At 40.7% G+C, this 18,335-nt stretch overlaps 1 protein-coding gene and 1 pseudogene across 1 annotated transcript; both read left to right on the forward strand.

The window, feature by feature from the left end:
* The first annotated feature begins 1,318 nt into the window (after positions 1-1,318).
* Positions 1,319-2,189, forward strand: LOC112439611 (putative protein ZNF321; annotated as a pseudogene).
* A 149-nt stretch (positions 2,190-2,338) lies between these two features.
* On the forward strand, positions 2,339-3,733 carry LOC103783502 (putative zinc finger protein 137). Its single transcript, XM_055112147.2, is given in 4 exon segments — positions 2,339-2,423; positions 3,120-3,576; positions 3,578-3,651; positions 3,654-3,733. Coding segments are annotated over 4 exon segments (696 nt in total).
* Positions 3,734-18,335: the final 14,602 nt, after the last annotated feature.

Consider the following 18,335-nt stretch of genomic DNA (forward strand, 5'->3'; position numbering starts at 1 on the left):
TGGAATCAGGCCAGGTGACCTAGGTTATAGCTCTGGCTCTAACTACATGACCTTGTCCAAGTTACTTAATGTTCATAAACCTCCATTTATCTATCAATAAACAGGACTAATAATACATACATACCTCATGGGGATGCTGTGAAGATGAGATGAAATCCATCATCAAGGAATGTTAGCCAGAATCAGAATCCTTATCACCACTACATTCTCAAAGTCTCCTTAGATCCAAATTGAACATTTTTAGGAATAATTTTTAAAAATAAAATCTATCTTTTCTTTGTAAATTTGCTTTTTAGTTTAATGCTTAATGTTTTGGTCAGTTGAATGAACTCTTTCAGCATCCTAAAATTATGTTAATATTGAGGAAAATATTGCTTACTAAATTTTTTGGATTAGAAAATAGTGTATGAATGCAGTAAATTCTCTGGATTCAGAGTCCAGAGTGCTCACCATTACGCCAGAGAGCCCCACGATAAAATGCAGTAAATTCTCTTGCCAGGATTGCAAGCTGACTCAATTGAAAGAATACTGTTTTATTTTTCTTATTTATTTATTTAGACAGAGCCTCTGTAGCCCAGGCTGGAGTGCAGTGGTGTGATCATAACTCACTGTAGCCCTGAATATCAGGGTTCAAGTGATCCTCCCATCTCAGCCTCCCAAGTAGCTGGAACTACAGATGGGCACTACCATGTCTGGCTAATTTTAAATTTTTTGTAGAGATGGTGTCTTGCTATGTTGCCCAGGTTGGTCTCAAACTCCTGAACTCAAGTGATCCCCCTGCCTTCACCTCCCAAAGTGTTGGGATTACAGGCATCAGCCACCACATCTAGCCAGGGAAAAGAATACTAAGTGTGAACATCAAGAACCTTGATGTTATGTAACAACCTTGTCACCAGCCAGTGATATGTCCTCCAGTGCCTTAAATATTGGCTTCCTTGTTCATCAGATTTAGTAACTAATGAGGCATAACTGAGTAAGCAATAAAGGACTCATAAAAGAAGGGTCTCAAGTTCTCTGGTGCTGCTATATCAGGGGCGTGGGGTCCCCACAGACCTGGAAATTCCGGCCCCTCTTTCTCAACTCAGAGAAAATTGAGACATCCGGGATTGATTTCCAAAGACTCATGTTATGTAAAGAAGCCACCAAGAAGAGCAAAGAAAAGGAGCCAGGGATAGCAGCTCTTCCTCAGGGACACTTGACTTTCAGGGATGTGGCTATAGAATTCTCGGTGGAGTTGGGAGGCCGAGGCGGGCGGATCATGAGGTCAGGAGAGATCGAGCCCACAGTGAAACCCCATCTCTACTAAACATACAAAAAATTAGCCGGGCCTGGTGGCAGGCGCCTGTAGTCCCAGCTACTTGGGAGGCTGAGACAGGAGAATGGCTTGAACCCGGGAGGCGGAGCTTGCAGTGAGCCGAGATCGCGCCACTACACTCCAGCCTGGGTGACACAGCAAGACTCCATCTCAAAAAAAAAAAAAAAAAAAAAAAATTCTCAGTGGAGGAGTGGAAATGCCTGTACCCTGTGCAGAGGCCTTTATACAGGGACGTGATGTTGGAGAACTACAGGAACCTAGAGTCTGTGGATAGCTCTTTAAAATCCATGATGGAGTTCTCATCAACAGGGCAAGGCAATAGGGAAGTGTTCCACATAGGGATTTTGGAAAGACATGAAAATCATCACACTGGAGATTTTTGCTTCCCAGAAACCGAGAAAGATATTCATGACTTTGAGTTTCAGTGGCAAGAAATGGAAAGAAATGGCCATGAAGCACCCATGACAGAAACCAAAGAGTTAACTGGTAGTACAGACTGACATGATCAACGGCATGCTGGAAACAAGCCTATTAAAGATCAGCTTGGATTAAGCTTTCATTTGCATCTGCCTGAACTGCACATATTTCAGACTGAACGGAAAATTGGTAATCAAGTGGACCAGTCTATCAATGATGCTTCCTCAGCTTCAACATCCCAAATAATTTCTTGTAGGCTCAAAACCCATCTTTCTAATAAGTACGGGAAGAATTTCCTCCATTCTTCATTATTCACACAAATACAGGAAGTACACAAGAGAGAAAAACCTTTCCAATGTAATGAGTATGGCAAAGCCTTTAATTATAGCTCACACTTAAGGAGACATCACATAACCCATTCAGGAGAGAAAAATGTAAATGTGATGTATGTGGCAAAGTCTTTCATGAGAAGTAATACCTTGCATGCCACCATAGAGTTCATACTGGAGAGAAACCTTACAAGTGTAATGAGTGTAGCAAGACCTTCAATCAGAAGTCATCCCTTCAATGCTGTCATAGACTTCATACTGGACAGAAACCTTACAAATGAGAAGAATTGACAAAGTTTACAGTTGCAGATCACAACTTGAAACACATAGGAGAATTCATACTGGAGAAAAACCATACAAATGTAAGGTTTGTCACAAGGCTTTCTGGGATAATTCATGCCTTTCACGCCTGAAGAGTTCATACTGGAGGGAAACCTTATGAGTGTAAGGTTTGTGACAAGGTTTTCTGGCATGATTCATGCCTTGCACAACATCAGAGAGTTCATACTGGGGAGAAACCTTACAAGTGTAATAAGTGTGGCAAGACCTTTGCTCAAAATTCAGGTCTTGTAATGCATAAGGCAATTCATAATGGAAAGAAACCTTACACATGTAATGAATGTGGCAAGGTTTTTAGTCAAAAAGCAAATCTTGTATGTCATTATAGATGTCATACTGGAGAGAAACCATAGAAGTGTAATGAGTGTGGCAAGACCTTCACTTGAAATTCAGCCCTTGTAATTCATAAAGCAATTTATACTGGAGACAAATCTTACAAGTATAATGACTGTGGCAAGGTTTCTTTTCTTTTTCTTTTTTTTTTTTTTGAGACAGAGTCTCACTCTGTTGCCCAGGCTGGAGTGGAGTGACGCGATCTTGGCTCACTGCAAGCTCCACCTCCCAGGTTCACGCCATTTTCTTGCCTCAGCCTCCTGAGTAGCTGGGACTACAGGTGCCCACCACCACGCCTGGCTAATTTTTTGTATTTTTGGTAGAGACGGGGTTTCACCATGTTGTCCAGGATGGTCTCGATCTCCTGACCTCGTGATCCGCCTGCCTCGGCCTCCCAAGGTGCTGGGATTACAGGCGTGAGCCACCACGCCCAGCCGAATGTGGCAAGGTGTCTAATCAACAATCAAACCTTGCACAACATCAGAGAGTTCATACTGGAGGGAAACCTTACAAGTGTAATGAGTATGGCAAAGCCTTTAGTAGGCAGTCAACGCTTATTCATCATCAAGCAATCCATGGTATAGGGAAACTTTACAAATGTAATGATTCTTACAAAGTCTTCAGTAATGCTACAACCTTTGCAAAACATTAGAGAATCCATAATGAAGAGAGATCTTACAAGTGTAGTAAATGTGGCAAATTTTTCAGATATCGATCATACCTTGCAGTTGATTGGCGAACTCATACTGGAGAGAAACCTTACAAATGTGATGATTGTGGCAAGGTCTTCAGTCAAGGTTCATCTTATGCAAAACATAGGAGAATTCATACAGGAGAGAAACCTCAAGTGTGATGATTGTGGCAAAGTCTTGACTTCACTTTCACACAGGATTAAACATCAGAGAATCTATACTGGACAGAATCTTAAAAATGTCGTAAGTGTGGCAAGGTCTTCAGTCCGAGGTCAATCCTTGCAGAACATCAGAAAATTCATTTTTGAGATAATTTTTCCAAATGCAATGACTATAGAAAATCATAAAGCTTTAATTGACATTAGAGCCAATTCAGCATTGACTTGAGATTGAGTTGACTTAACATTGAGTTCAAGCATTATTGACATTAAAGTGTTTATGTTAAGAAGATTAGGCCGGGTGGGGTGGCTCATGCCTGTGGTCCCAGCACTTTGGGAGGCCAAGGCTGATAGATCACAGCCACGCCTGGCTACGAGGGGGTGGAGGCCGCTGTGGGGCAGGCGCCTGGCTAGAATGGACGGGACCTCGAACAGGATCTGGGCGCGGCAAGAATGGGGAGGCTGCTTGGGGGCCGGGCAAGCAGAGGGAAGGGGCGGGGCCAGAGGGTGATCGTCATCTTGGGGGCGAGGTCTGGAAGGGGTGTTCTGAAGGGCAGGGCCTGGAGGGGGCGGGTCCTGGCTTTCTCCTCATTTGGGCCCCAGATGTCGCCTGCTGTCATCCTCTTGCCCTGCAGGACTGGATCCTCCGGGTACTGATTGGTGGACTGTTACTGATGTGCTGTGATATTACCCCTAATATCACAGGGATGCTTCATCCGTTTTAAGTTAATATTTCAAACAATCGAAGGTAAAACAACATATTTATTGGGCAACCTGTAATGAACGCTGAATCGTTTTTCCTCTTAAGTTGAAAATGGTTTTAATGCAAAGCGCCTTTTCTGAGCAGGTAGAGTCACGCATCCTGCAGGCGGTGCAAGCTCCCCTCCGTCTGGGGCAGGGCGGGGCGGAGGGGCAGGGACCTCGGTAAAGGGGTGGAGTGGGGCACTGGTTGCAGCAGGGACTGACAATTAGAACGGCTTATTAAGCAAGGTCCTGGGTTGTTTGAGTGGATAATGGAAACTGAACGGTGACATGCAAAACTGCCTACTACACAAAGGAAGTGAAGGACAATTTTATATTTCATGGAAATAAAGTCAGGGCCCGGAGCAGTGGCTTGCGCCTGTGATCCCAGCACTTTGAGAGGCTGAGGCAGGAGGATGGCTTAAGCCTAGGTGTTTGAGATCAGCTTGGGCAGCGTGGTGAGACCTCATCTATACTAAAAAAAAAAAAAAAAAAAATCAGCCAGGTGTGGTGGTGCACACCTGTGGTCCCAGCTGCTCGGGGCGCTGAGGTCGGAGGATCGCTTAAGCCAGAAAGTTGGAGGCTGCAGTGAGCTCTGATCTCGCCACCACACTCCAGACTGGATGACAAAGCTAGACCCTGTCTCAAACAAACAAGCAAATAAATGAGAGGTTTATTTAAAATAAACCTTTAAAAATAAAGGAAGAGATTTTCTTTCCTTTTGTCTCTTTTCCTAGCACACTCAGTTAGAAAATTTGTAAATGCATTTTCTCTGACTTCTGAGGTGTGTGTGTGTGTATGTGTGTGTGGTTTTTTTTTTTTTTTTTTTTTTTACGGAGTTTTTCTCTTGTTACCCAGGCTGGAGTGCAAGGCACGATCTTGCCTCACCACAACCTCCTACTCCTGGGTTCAGGCGATTCTCCTGCCTTGGCTTCCCAAGTAACTGGGATTACAGGCATGAGCCACTATGCCTGGCAAACTTTGGTTTTTTGAGAAACTAAATCTTTTTTCAGCTTAATGACCCAGGGAAGTATTTCTGAAAGACTTGGGAGCTCTCTTTGGAAGGCAAACAACAAAGGAGACAGTACCTTTATCTAGAAGAAATAGATAAATTCCTGGACACATACACCCTCCCAAGACTAAACCAGGAAGTAGTTGAATCCCTGAATAGACCAATAACAGGCTCTGAAATTGAGGAAATAATTAATAGCCTACCAACCAAAAAAAAGTCCAGGACCAGAAGGATTCACAGCCGAATTCTACCAGAGGTACAAGGAAGAGCTGGTACCATTCATTCTGAAACTATTCCAATCAACAGAAAAAGAGGGAATCCTCCCTAACTCATTTTATGAGGCCAGCATCATCCTGATAACAAAGCCTGGCAGAGACACAATAAAAAAAGAGAATTTTAGACCAATATTCCTGATTAACATCGATGAGAAAATGCTAAGTAAAATACTGGCAAACTGAATCCAGCAGCACATCAAAAAGCTTATCCACCAAGATCAAGTTGGCTTCATCCCTGGGATGCAAGGCTGGTTCAACATACCCAAATTAATAAATGCAATCTGTCACATAAACAGAACCAAAGACAAAAACCACATTGATTATCTCAATAGAAGCAGGAAAGGCCATTGACAAAATTCAACAGCACTTCATGCTAAAAACTCTCAATAAACTAGGTATTCATGGAATGTATCTCAAAATAATAAGAGCTATTTATGACAAACCCACAGCCAATATCATACTGAATGAGCAAAAACCGGAAGCATTCCCTTTGAAAACTGGCACAAGACAGGGATGCCCTCTCTCACCATTCCTATTCAATATAGTGTTGGAAGTTCTGGCCAGGGCAATCAGGCAAGAGAAAGAAATAAAGGGTATTCAATTAGGAAAAGAGGAAGTCAAATTGTCCCTGTTTGCAGATGACATGATTGTATATCTAGAAAACCCCATCATCTCAGCCCCAAATCTCCTTAAGCTGATAAGCAACTACAGCAAAGTCTCAGGATACAAAATCAATGTGCAAAAATCACAAGCATTCCTATACACCAATGATAGACAAACAGAGAGCCAAATAATGAGTGAACTCCCATTCACAATTGCTACAAAGAGAATAAAATACCTAGGAATTCAACTTACAAGGGATGTGAAGGACCTCTTCAAGGAGAACTACATGCTCAATGAAATAAAAGAGGACACAAACAAATGGAAAAACACTCCATGCTTATGGATAGGAAGAATCAATATCGTGAAAATGGCCATACTGCCCAAGGTAATTTATAGATTTATAGATTCAATGCCATCCCATCAAGCTACCAATGACTTTCTTCACAGAACTGGAAAAAACTAGTTTAAAGTTCATATGGAACTGAAAAAGAGCCCACATTGCCAAGATAATCCTAAGCCAAAAGAACAAAGCTGGAGGCATCACACTACCTGACTTCAAACTATACTACAAGGCTACAGTAACCAAACAGCATGGTACAGGTACCAAAACAGAGAGATAGACCAGTGGAACAGAACAGAGACCTCAGAAATAACACCACACATCTACAATCATCTGATCTTTGACAAACCTAACAAAAACAAAAAATGGGGAAAGGATTCCCTATTTAATAAATGGTGCTGGGGAAACTAGCCATATGTAGAAAGCTGAAACTAGATCCCTTCCTTACACCTTATACAAAAATTAATTCAAGACGGATTAAAGACTTAAATGTTAGACCTAAAACCATAAAAGCCCTAGAAGAAAACCTAGTAAATACCATTCAGGACATAGGCACGGGCAAATGCTTCATGACTAAAACACCAAAAGTAATGGCAACAAAAGCCAAAATTGACAAATGGGATCTAATTAAACTCAAGAGCTTATGTACGGCAAAAGAAACTACCATCAGAGTGAACAGGCAACCTACAGAATGGGAGAAAATTTTTGCAATCTACTCATCTGTCAAAGGGTTGATATCCAGAATCTACAAATAACTTAAACAAATTTACAAGAAAAAATCAAACAACCCCATTCAAAAGTGAGCAAAGGATATGAACAGACACTTCTCAAAAGAAGACATTTATGCAGCCAACAGACACATGAAAAAATGCTCATCATTTGATGACCATCAAATAGTCATCAGAGAAATGCAAATCAAAACCACAGTGAGATACCATCTCACACCAGTTAGAATGGCAATCATTAAAAAGTCAGGAAACAACACATGCTGGAGAGGATGTGGAGAAATAGGAACACTTTTACACTGTTGGTGAGACTGTAAACTAGTTCAACCATTGTTGAAGACAGTGTGGCTATTCCTCAAGGATCTAGAACTAGAAATACCATTTGACCCAGTGATCCCATTACTGGGTATATACCCAAAGGATTATAAATCATGCTGCTATAAAGACACATGCACACGTATATATTGCGGCGCTATTCACAATAGCAAAGACTTGGAACCAGCTCAAATGTCCATCAATGATAGACTGGATTAAGAAAATGTGGCACATATACACCATGGAATACTATGCAGCTAGAAAAAAGGATGAGTTCATGTCCTTTGTAGGGACATGGACGAAGCTGGAAACCATCATTCTGAACAAACTGTCGCAAGGGCAAAAAACCAACCACCACATGTTCTCACTCATAGGTGAGAATTGAACAATGAGAACACTTGGACACACCAGGGCCTGGCATGGGTCGGGGATGGAGGAGGGATAACATTAGGAGAAATACCTAATGTAAATGATGAGTTAATGGGTGCAGCAAACCAGCATGGCACATGTATACATATGTAACAAATCTTGTGCACATGTACCCTACAACTTAATGTATATATATACACAAAGAATGAGTTTAAGAACAGAAATTTCTAGAAATTAGTTGGCAATCTGCAACTGGGATTTCAGCAGTAAAGACTGAAAATGTCAAAATTAGGATAATCACTTGGACAGAATATTTGATGTTATTAGAGTGAATGATAAGTTTGATGATAAATTTATAGATATGAAAAGAGCTAGATGGCCATAAATTATCTTTGGGAAGAAGAGTGGGAACTAGAGGAAGAGAGGTCAAGGAAGATTCACAATAGTCTATGCATCATTATAAATGTGCACATGTCCTCATAGTCAGGCAGTAATGTTTGAAGATACAGGTGAGTGCCTGAAATGAAGAAATACAACTTTTGCTAAAACATGCTGACCAAAAATAAAAATAAAAAGAAGGCTGGTTGCGGTGGCTCACGTCTGTAATCCCAGCACTTTGGGAGGCTGAGGCAGGTGATCACCTGAGGTCAGGAGTTCAAGACCAGCCTGGCCAACATGGCGAAACCCTGTCTCTACTAAAAATAAAAAAATTAGCTAGGCATAGTGGCACATGCCTGTAATCCCAGCTAGTAGTGGGGCTGAGGCAGAAGGATCGCTTCAACCTGGGAGATGGAGTTTGCAGTGAGCCGAGATCATGCCACTGCCCTTCAGCCTGGCCACAGAGTGAGACTCTGTCTCAAAAAATAAATAAATAAATAAATAATAAAATAAAATAAAAGGAAAAGAAGAAGAAGAAAAAGAAAAGAAAGACGAGAAAAGTCTTTGGGCCTAACAAAGCACTGAGTAGGCATGAGGTTTGATAGTCGATGTCCATTGAATTTAACCCTTAAGAAAATTTTTTGTGGCTTTCAACACTGCTGGTTCATCAGAGGAGTAGATGGGTTACAAACCATCTTGCTGGGAATCAATAGGAAAGTGAATGATGCGAAAGTAGAGAGAAATCCTGTGAGTTTAGGAGTGAAAAGAAGGAAAGACTCCATATGGTAGCCAAAAGGGATGAGAAGGGGAAGGGAAAAGAAATATGCAATCTATGGAGAGAGAGATGGAAGCATATTATCAGGGAACAGTTGAGGTAAGATCACAGGGCATTCACATAATCAAGTGGAGTTAACCTTTGAAATGTTAGCCTAAAATAGTAATAATCTTTAAATATTTACTTATTTGGCAGAATGATTAGCTTAGAAGAAAACTCTTTGTTAAAAAGCAACTTCTCTGTTTCTGGAATTCATCATTATTTTAAATAAAGGTAGACTGTAACTAGACCAAGTTATAAATGTGTTGGTGTTAAAAGGTGTGATATTACCTTATTAATTTGAATGACTGGCGCTGATTTCCTCCAATTTAAAAAGTTTATTTAGCTAGTTCTAACAATCCCCAGGGAGTCTTGTTTTGCTTGACAGCTGCCTCTGATGCTGGCATGCAGTGATCTCTTTCCAACCTTCTGCATCCAGCCTTTATGAGAAGGGGAGCTAACAAACTAATTAGACTGGTAGCTTAAAAAAAATATCAATCTTGGTACACACCCAGGCCAAAAAGTCTTACATGTACAAAAACAGAACATTTGTGTCTTCCCAACTGTCCAATACTGCTAGCCTCAGGCTTTTATCTTACACTTAAAAACTGGTTTTATTTTGCACTTTGGCATACTGTATAGAAGTTTGACACATTTGTAGGATAAAAACTGCATTTGAAATGATGAGATCTACATTGGGAAAATTATGTGTGAACAAATTTGGAGATATAACCGAATAATTTGTCATTGATGGAAATGTGCAAGCTCTGCCTCCCGAGTTCAAGTGATTCTCCTGCCTCAGCCTCCCGAGTAGCTGGGACTACAGGTGTGCACCACCATGCCTGGCTAATTCTTGTATTTTCAGTAGAGATGGGGTTTCACCATGTTGGCCAGGCTGGTCTCCAACTCCTGGCCTCATGCAATCCACCCACCTTGGCCTCCCAGAGTGTTGGGATTACAGCCATGAGCTACTGCACCCACCCAAAAATGGGTTAATTTCTTGTACCACATAAAGAAAAAAAAAAAACAAACAAACATGTATTAATAGTTGGCTTGTGAAAGATGGTATTTTCTGCCCAGCTCCTGGTAGAATTTTTTTTGCTGAACATGACTATCATGTCAGTGGGGTTTTAGTTATCAGTGCCAGAAGGGAAGTCAAAGATAAGGCACAATATTTCTCAATCCACTGGTCACCTGCATCAGAATTACTCAAGATGTTGTTTAAAAAAATACAGCTTCCAGCTGGGCTCATGCTTGTAATCCCAGCACTTTGGGAGGCTGAGGTGGGTGGATCACAAGGTCAGGAGTTCGAGACCAGCCTGGCCAGTATGGTGAAACCCTGTCTCTACTAAAAATACAAAAATTAGCTGGGTTTGGTGGCATGCACCTGTAGTCCCAGCTGCTTGGGAGGCTGAGGCAGGAGAATCGCTTGAACCCGGGAGGCGGAGGTTGCAGTGAGCCAGTGCCACTGCACTCCAGCCTGGGCAACAGAGCAAGACTCTATCTAAAAAAAAAGCAGATTCCAAGTTTTCATACTGGATCTACTGAATCTCTGCAGGAGGTTCCTGATAATTTACTATTTTAATGAGCACTTAGGTGTTTCTTATGAAAACCAAAGTTTGAGAACTAGATTTTGAAACATACAACTATACTTAGCCTCAGTACTGTTTAGAGGGAATAAAAATTGGCGTATCCTTTATAATGTGCCCACTTTTCATGCAATCTCTTTACCAGAATTTAAAATGTACGCATCCTTTGACACAGCCATTCCATTTCTAGGAATTTATCTAACAGAATAATTGAATAAGTGTGCAAGGACATATGTTAAAAAAACTATCCATTACAAAATTGGCTATTGTAGGAGAAAAGTGGTAATAACTTAAATGCCTACCAAGGAATGTTGTGTATCAAATACTGTTCTAAGCACTTCAAAAGCAGTTAAGTCATTTAATCCTCATAACATTATATAGTAATAGAATATAAAACATATATTAAAATATAATCTTAATAATATTATTATCCCTCAATTTACAGATGACAAAGCTGAGGCACGGAACAATTAAGTACTTGTCCAAAATCACACTGCTGTACGTGGCACAGCCAGGACACAAAGCCAGGTAGTCTGGCTCTAGAGTCTGTGGGCTTAATCCTGCACTATTTGCCTCTCTCAACATTCTGCTGCCTTCACATAATCATTAAATGTATTTTTAACTTACAAAAATTAAATTTAAAACATGAATGAGCTAGTATAGGTGGCTTTCTTTTTCTTTTTCTTTATTTATTTTATTATACTTTACGTTCTGGGATACATGTGCAGAACATACAGGTTTGTTACACAGGTATACAAATGCCATGGTGGTTTGCTGCACCCATCAAACCATCATCTACATTAGGTATTTATCCTAATGCTATCCCTTCCCTAGCCCTCCACCACGTGAAAGGCCCCAGTGTGTGATGTTCCCCTCCCTGTGTCCATGTGTTCTCATTGTTCAACTCCCACTTATGAGTGAGAGCATGTGGTGTTTGATTTTCTGTTCCTGTGTTAGTTTGCTGAGAATGATGGTTTCCAGCTTCATCCATGTCCCTGCAAAGGACATGAACTCATACTTTTTATGGCTGTATAGTATTCCATGGTGTATATGTGCCACATTTTCTTTATCCAGTCTATCATTGATGTGCATTTGGATTGGTTCCAAGTCTTTGCTATTGTGAACAGTGCTGCAATAAACATACATGTGCATGTGTCTTTATAGTAGAATGATATGTAATCCTTTGGGTGTATACCCAGAAATGGGATTCGTGGGTCAAATGGTATTTCTGGTTCTAGATCCTTGAGGAATCGCCACACTGTCTTCCACAATGGTTGAACTAGTTTACACTCCCAACAGTGTAAAAGTGTTCCTATTTCTCCACATCCTCTCCAGCATCTGTTATTTCCTGAGTTTTAAATGATCACCATTCTAACTGGCATGAGATGGTATCTCATTGTGGTTTTGATTTGTATTTCTCTGATGACCAGTGATGATGAGCTTTTTTTCATATGTTTGTTGGCCACATAAATGTGTTTTTTTGAGAAGTGTCTGTTCATATCCTTCGCCCACTTTTGAATGGGTATTTTTTTCTTGTAAATTTGTTTAAGCTCTTTGTAGATTGTGGATATTAGCCCTTTGTCAGATGGATAGATTGCAAAAACTTTCTCCCATTCTGTAGGTTTCCTGTTCACCCTGATGATAGTTTCTTTTGCTGTGCAGAAGCTCTTGAGTTTAATTAGATCCCATTTGTCAATTTTGGCTTTTGTTGCCATTGCTTTTGGTGTTTTAGTCATGAAGTCTTTGCTCATGCCTATGTCCTGAACGGTATTGCCTAGGTGTTCTTCTAGGGTTTGTATGGCTTTAGGTCTTACGTTTAAGTCTTTAATGCATCTTGAGTTAATTTTTGTATAAGGTGTAAGGAAAGGGTCCAATTTCAATTTTATGCATATGGCTAGCCAATTTTCCCAGCATTATTTATTAAATAGGGAATCCTTTCCCTATTTCTTGTTTTTGTCAGGTTTGTCAAAGATCTGATGGTTGTAGATGCGTGGTGTTATTTCTGAGGTCTCTATTTTGTTCCATTGGTCTATATATCTGTTTTGGTACCAGCATCATGCTGTTTTGGTTACTATAGCCTTGTAGTATAGTTTGACGTCAGGTAGGGTGATGACTCCAGCTTTGTTTTTTTTACTTATGATTGTCTTGGTTATATGGGCTCTTTTTTGGTTCCATATAAAATTTAAAACAGTTTTTTCTAATTCTGTAATGAAAGTCAATGGTAGCTTGATGGGGATAGCATTGAATCTATAAATTACTTTGGGCAGTATGGCCATTTTCACGATACTGATTCTTCCTATCCATGAGCATGGGATGTTTTTCCATTTGTTTGTGTCCTTTTTTATTTTCTTGAGCAGTGGTTTGTAGTTCTCCTTGAAGAGGTCCTTCACATCCCTTGTAAGTTGGATTCCTAGGTATTTTATTCTCTTTGTAGCAATTGTGAATGGGAGTTCACTTATGATTTGGCTCTCTGTTTGTCTATTATTGTTGTATAGGAATGCTTGTGATTTTCGCACATTGATTTTGTATCCTGAGATTTTGCTGAAGTTGCTTATCAGCTTAAGGAGATTTTGGGCTCAGATGATGGGGTTTTCTAAATGTACAATCATGTCATCTGCAAACAGAGACAATTTGACTTCTTTTCTTCCTATTTGAATACCTTTATTTCTTTCTCTTGCCTGATTGCCCTGGTCAGAAATTCCCATACTATGTTGAATAGGAGTGGTGAGAGATGGCCTCTTTGTCTTGTGCCAGTTTTCAAATGGAATGCTTCCAGCTTTTGCCCATTCAGTATGATACTGACTATGGGTTTGTCATAAATAGCTCTTATTATTTTGAGATACATTCCATCAATACCTAGTTTATTGAGTTTTTAGCATGAAGGGGTGTTGAATTTTATTGAAGGTTTTTTCTTCATCTATTGAGATAATCATGTGGTTCCAGTCATTGGTTCTGTTTATGTGATGGATTACGTTTATTGATTTGTGTATGTTGAACCAGCCTTGCCTCCCAGGGATGAAGCCGACTTGATGGTGATGAATAAGCTTTTCGATGTGCTGCCGGATTCAGTTTGCAAGTATTTTATTGAGGATTTTCACATCGATGTTTATCAGGGATATTGGCCTGAAATTTTCTTTTTTTGTTGTGTCTCTGTCAGGTTTTGGTATCAGGATGATGCTGGCCTTATAAAATGAGTTAGGGAGGATTCCCTCTTTTTCTATTGATTGGAATAGTTTCAGAAGGAATGGTACCAGCTCCTCTTTGTACCTCTGGTAGAATTCAGCTGTGAATCCATCCAGTCCTGGGCTTTTGTTGGTTGGTGGGCTATTAATTACTGCCTCAATTTCAGAACTTGTTATTGGTCTATTCAGGGATTTGACTTCTTCCTGGTTTAGTCTTGGGAGGGTGTATGTGTGCAGAAATTTGTCAATTTCTTCTAGATTTTCTAGTTTATTTGTGTGGAGGTGTTTATAGTATTCTCTGATGGTAGTTTGTATTTCTGTGGGATCAGTGGTGATATCCCCTTTATCATTTTTTATTGTGTCTATTTGATTCTTCTCTCTATTCCTTCTTTATTAGTCTGGCTAGCAGCCTATCTATTTTGTTGATCTTTTCAAAAAACCAGCTCCTGGATTCGTTAATTCTTTTGAAGGGGGTTTGTGTCCCTATCTCCTTCAGTTCTGCTCTGATCTTGGTTATTTCTTGTCTTCTGCTAGCTTTTGAATTTGCTTACTTTTCCTTCTCTAATTCTTTTAGTTGATTTTAGATCTTTCTTTCTTTCTCTCATGGGCATTTAGTGCTATAAATTTCCCTCTAAACGCTGCATTAGCTGTGTCCAAGAGATTCTGGCATGTTGTTTCTTTGTTCTCATTGGTTGCTAAGAGCTTATTTATTTCTGCCTTAATTTCATTATTTACCCAGTAGTCATTCAGGAGCAGGTTATTTCCGTTTCCATGTAGTTGTGTGGTTTTGAGTGAGTTTCTTAATCCTGAGTTCTAATTTGATTGCACTGTGGTCTGAGAGACTGTTTGTTATGATTTCCATTGTTTTGCATTTGCTGACGAGTGTTTTACTTCCAATTATGTGGTCAATTTTAGAATAACTGCAATGTGGTGCTGAGAAGAATGTATATTCTGTTGATTTGGGGTGGACAGCTCGTCTACAAGCTGCTTGGTCCAGAGCTGAGTTCAAGTCTTGAATATCCTTATAAATTTTCTGTCTCGTTGATCTGTCTAATATTGACAGTGATGTGTTAAAGTCTCCCATTATTATTGTGTGGGAGTCTAAGTCTTTTTGTAATTCTCTAAGAACTTGCTTATGAATCTGGGTGCTTCTGTATTGGATGCATATATATTTAGGATAGTTAGTTCTTCTTGTTGCATTGATCCCTTTACTATTATGTAATGCCCTTCTTTGTCTGTTTTGATCTTTGTTGGTTTAAAGTCTATTTTATCAGAGACTAGGATTGCAACCCCTGCTTTTATTTTTTTGCTTTCCATTTTCTTGGTAAACCTTCCTCCATCACTTTATTTTCAGCCTATGTGTGTCTTTGCACATGAAATGGGTCTCCTGAATACAGCACACTGAGGGGTCTTGACTCTTTATCCAATTTGCCAATCTGTGTCTTTTAATTGGGGCATTTAGCCCATTTACATTTAAGGTTACTATTGTTATGTGTGAATTTGATCCTGTCATTATGATGCTAGTTGGTTGTTTTGCCCATTAATTGATGCAGCTTCTTCATATTGTTGATGGCCTTTACAATTTATGTTTTCGCAGTGGCTGGTATGGATTTTTCCTTTCCATATTTAGTGCCTCCTTCAGGAGCTCTTGCCAGGCAGGCCTGGTGGTGACAAACTCTCTCAGCATTTGCTTGTCTGTAAAGGTTTTTATTTCTCCTTCACTTATGAAGCTTAGTTTGGCTGGATATGAAATTCTGTGTTGAAAATTATTTTCTTTAAGAATGTTGAATATTGGCCTTCACTCTTTTCTGGCTTGTAGGGTTTCTGCAGAGAGATCTGCTGTTAGTCTGATGGGCTTTCCTTTGTGGGTAACCTGATCTTTCTCTCTGGCTGCCCTTAACATTTTTTCCTTCATTTTAACCTTCATGAATCTGATGATTATGTGTCTTTGGGTTGCTCTTTTAGAGGAGTCTCCTTGTGGTGTTTTCTGTATTTTCTGAATTTGAATGTTGGCCTGTCTTGCTAGGTTGGGGAAGTTCTCCTGGATAATATCCTGCAGAGTGTTTTCCAACTTGGTTCCATTCTCCTCATCACTTTCAGGTACACCAATCAAATGTAAGTTTCATCTTTTCACATGGTCCCATATTTCTTGGAGGCTTTGTTCGTTCCTTTTCATTTTTTTTTCCTCTAATTTTGTCCTCACACTTTATTTCATTAAGTTGATCTTCAATCTCTGGTATCCTTTCTGCCACTTGATTGCCTTGGGTATTGATACTTGCGTATGCTTCATGAAGTTCTCGTGCTGTGTTTTTCAGCTCCATCAGGCTATTAATGTTCTTCTCTAAACTGGTTATTCCAGTTAGCAATTCCTCTAACATTTTTTCAAGGTTCTTAGGTTCCTTGCATTGGGTTAGAATATGCTCCTTTAACTCAGAGGAGTTTGTTATTACCCACCTCTGAAGCCTACTTCTGTCAATTCATCAAACTCATTCTCCGTCCAATTTTGTTCCCTTGCTGGCGAGGAGTTGTGATCCTTTGGAGGAGAAGAGGTATTCTGGTTTTTGGAATTGTCCACCTTTTTACACTGGTTTTTCCTCATCTTCATGGATTTATCTACCTTTGGTCTTTGATGTTGGTGACCTTTGGATGGGGTTTCTGTGTGGATGTTCTTTTTGTTGATGTTGATGCTATTACTTTCTGTGTGTTTTTTTCCTTCAGGCCCCTTTGCTGCAGGTCTGCTGGAGTTTGCCGGAGGTCCACTCCAGACCCTGTTTGCCTGGGTATCACCAGCAGAGGCTGCAGAACAGCAAAGATTGCTGCCTTTTCCTTCCTCTGAAAGCTTCGTTTCAGAGGGGCACCTGTCAGATGCCAGCCAGAGCTCTCCTGTATGAGGTGTCTGTCAACCCCTGCTGGGAGGTGTCTCCCAGTCAGGAGCCACGGCGGTCAGGGACCCACTTGAGGAGGTAGTCTATCCCTTAGCAGAGCTTGAGTGCTGTGCTGGGAGATCTGCTGCTCTCTTCAGAGCTGGCAGGCAGGAGTGTTTAAGTCTGCTGAAGCTATGCCCATAGCTGCCCCTACCCCCAGGTGCTCTGTCCCAGGAAGATGATAGTTTCATCTATAAACCCCTGACTGGGGCTGCTGCCTTTCTTTCAGAGATGCCCTGCCCTGAGAGGAGGAATCTAGAGAGGCAGTCTGGCTACAGTGGCTTTGCTGAGCTGCGGTGGGCTCTGCCCAGTTCAAGCTTCCTGGTGGCTTTGTTTACACTGTGAGGGGAAAACCCCCTACTGAAGCCTCAGTAATGCTAAACGCCCCTCCCCCCACCAAGCTTGAGCATCCTAGGTCAACTTCAGACTGCTGTGCTGGCAGTGAGAATTTCAAGCCAGTGGATCTTAGCTTGCTGGGCTCCATGGGGGTGGGATCCTCTGAGCTAGACCATTTGGCTCCCTGGCTTCAGCCCCCTTTCCATGGGAGTGAATGGTTCTGTCTCACTGGCATTCCAGGTGCCACTGGGGTATAAAAAAAAACTCCTGAGCTAGCTCAGTGTCTGCCCAAATGGCCACCCAGTTTTGTGCTTGAAACCTAGGGCCCTGGTGGCATAGGCACCTGAGGGAATCTCCTGGTTTGTGGGTTTTGAAGACTGTGGGAAAACCATAGTATCTGGGCTGGAATGCACCGTTCCTCACAGCACAGTCCCTTACTGCTTCCCTTGGCTAGGGGAGGGAGTTCCCTGACCTCTTGTGCTTCCTGGGTGAGGCAATGCCCCACCATGCTTCAGCTCACCCTCCATGTGCTGCACCCACTGTATAACCAGTCCCAGTGAGATGAGCCGGGTACCTCAGTTGGAAATGTAGAAATCACCTGCCTTCTGCTTTGATCTTGCTGGGAGGTGCAGACTGGAGCTGTTCCTATTTGGCCATCTTGCCAGCCACCTAGACCTCTTTTTCTTAATTAGAAATGTTATTTTCTATTCAATCTTTCTTTTACTCTACCACAAAGGAATAAGGTTTCTCTTTTGAAATAAATAACATTTGAAAAAATATGTTTGATATGATCATGTTCATGTAGAAATGTGTATTTATGTCTGCATTTTAAAATTAAATAATTTTTAAGAAAAGATTAGGCCTTAGAAGTGGGCACACAAAGTTGAAGATAGTGGTCTGTGAGTGAAGTTCTGAGTGTTTTCTATTTTCTGCCTTTTGCTTGTCTATGGTTCCTTTTTATTTTCCCACTAATGAACATATTTTGTTCCTGTAAAATGAAAAACACAACAGAAATATGTGAATGTGCCTACCATGCAAATATGTATAAAGTTTATGCTTTTGTAAGTGTTGCTTTTAAGGATAAATAGAGGAAATCACAAATAGAAGTGAGGGAAAATATAACTTCTTACACTGTTTTATAGTTTTGCT

This window comes from Pan paniscus, chromosome 3 (assembly GCF_029289425.2).
Source record: "Pan paniscus chromosome 3, NHGRI_mPanPan1-v2.0_pri, whole genome shotgun sequence".
NCBI classification, from domain to species: domain Eukaryota; kingdom Metazoa; phylum Chordata; class Mammalia; order Primates; family Hominidae; genus Pan; species Pan paniscus.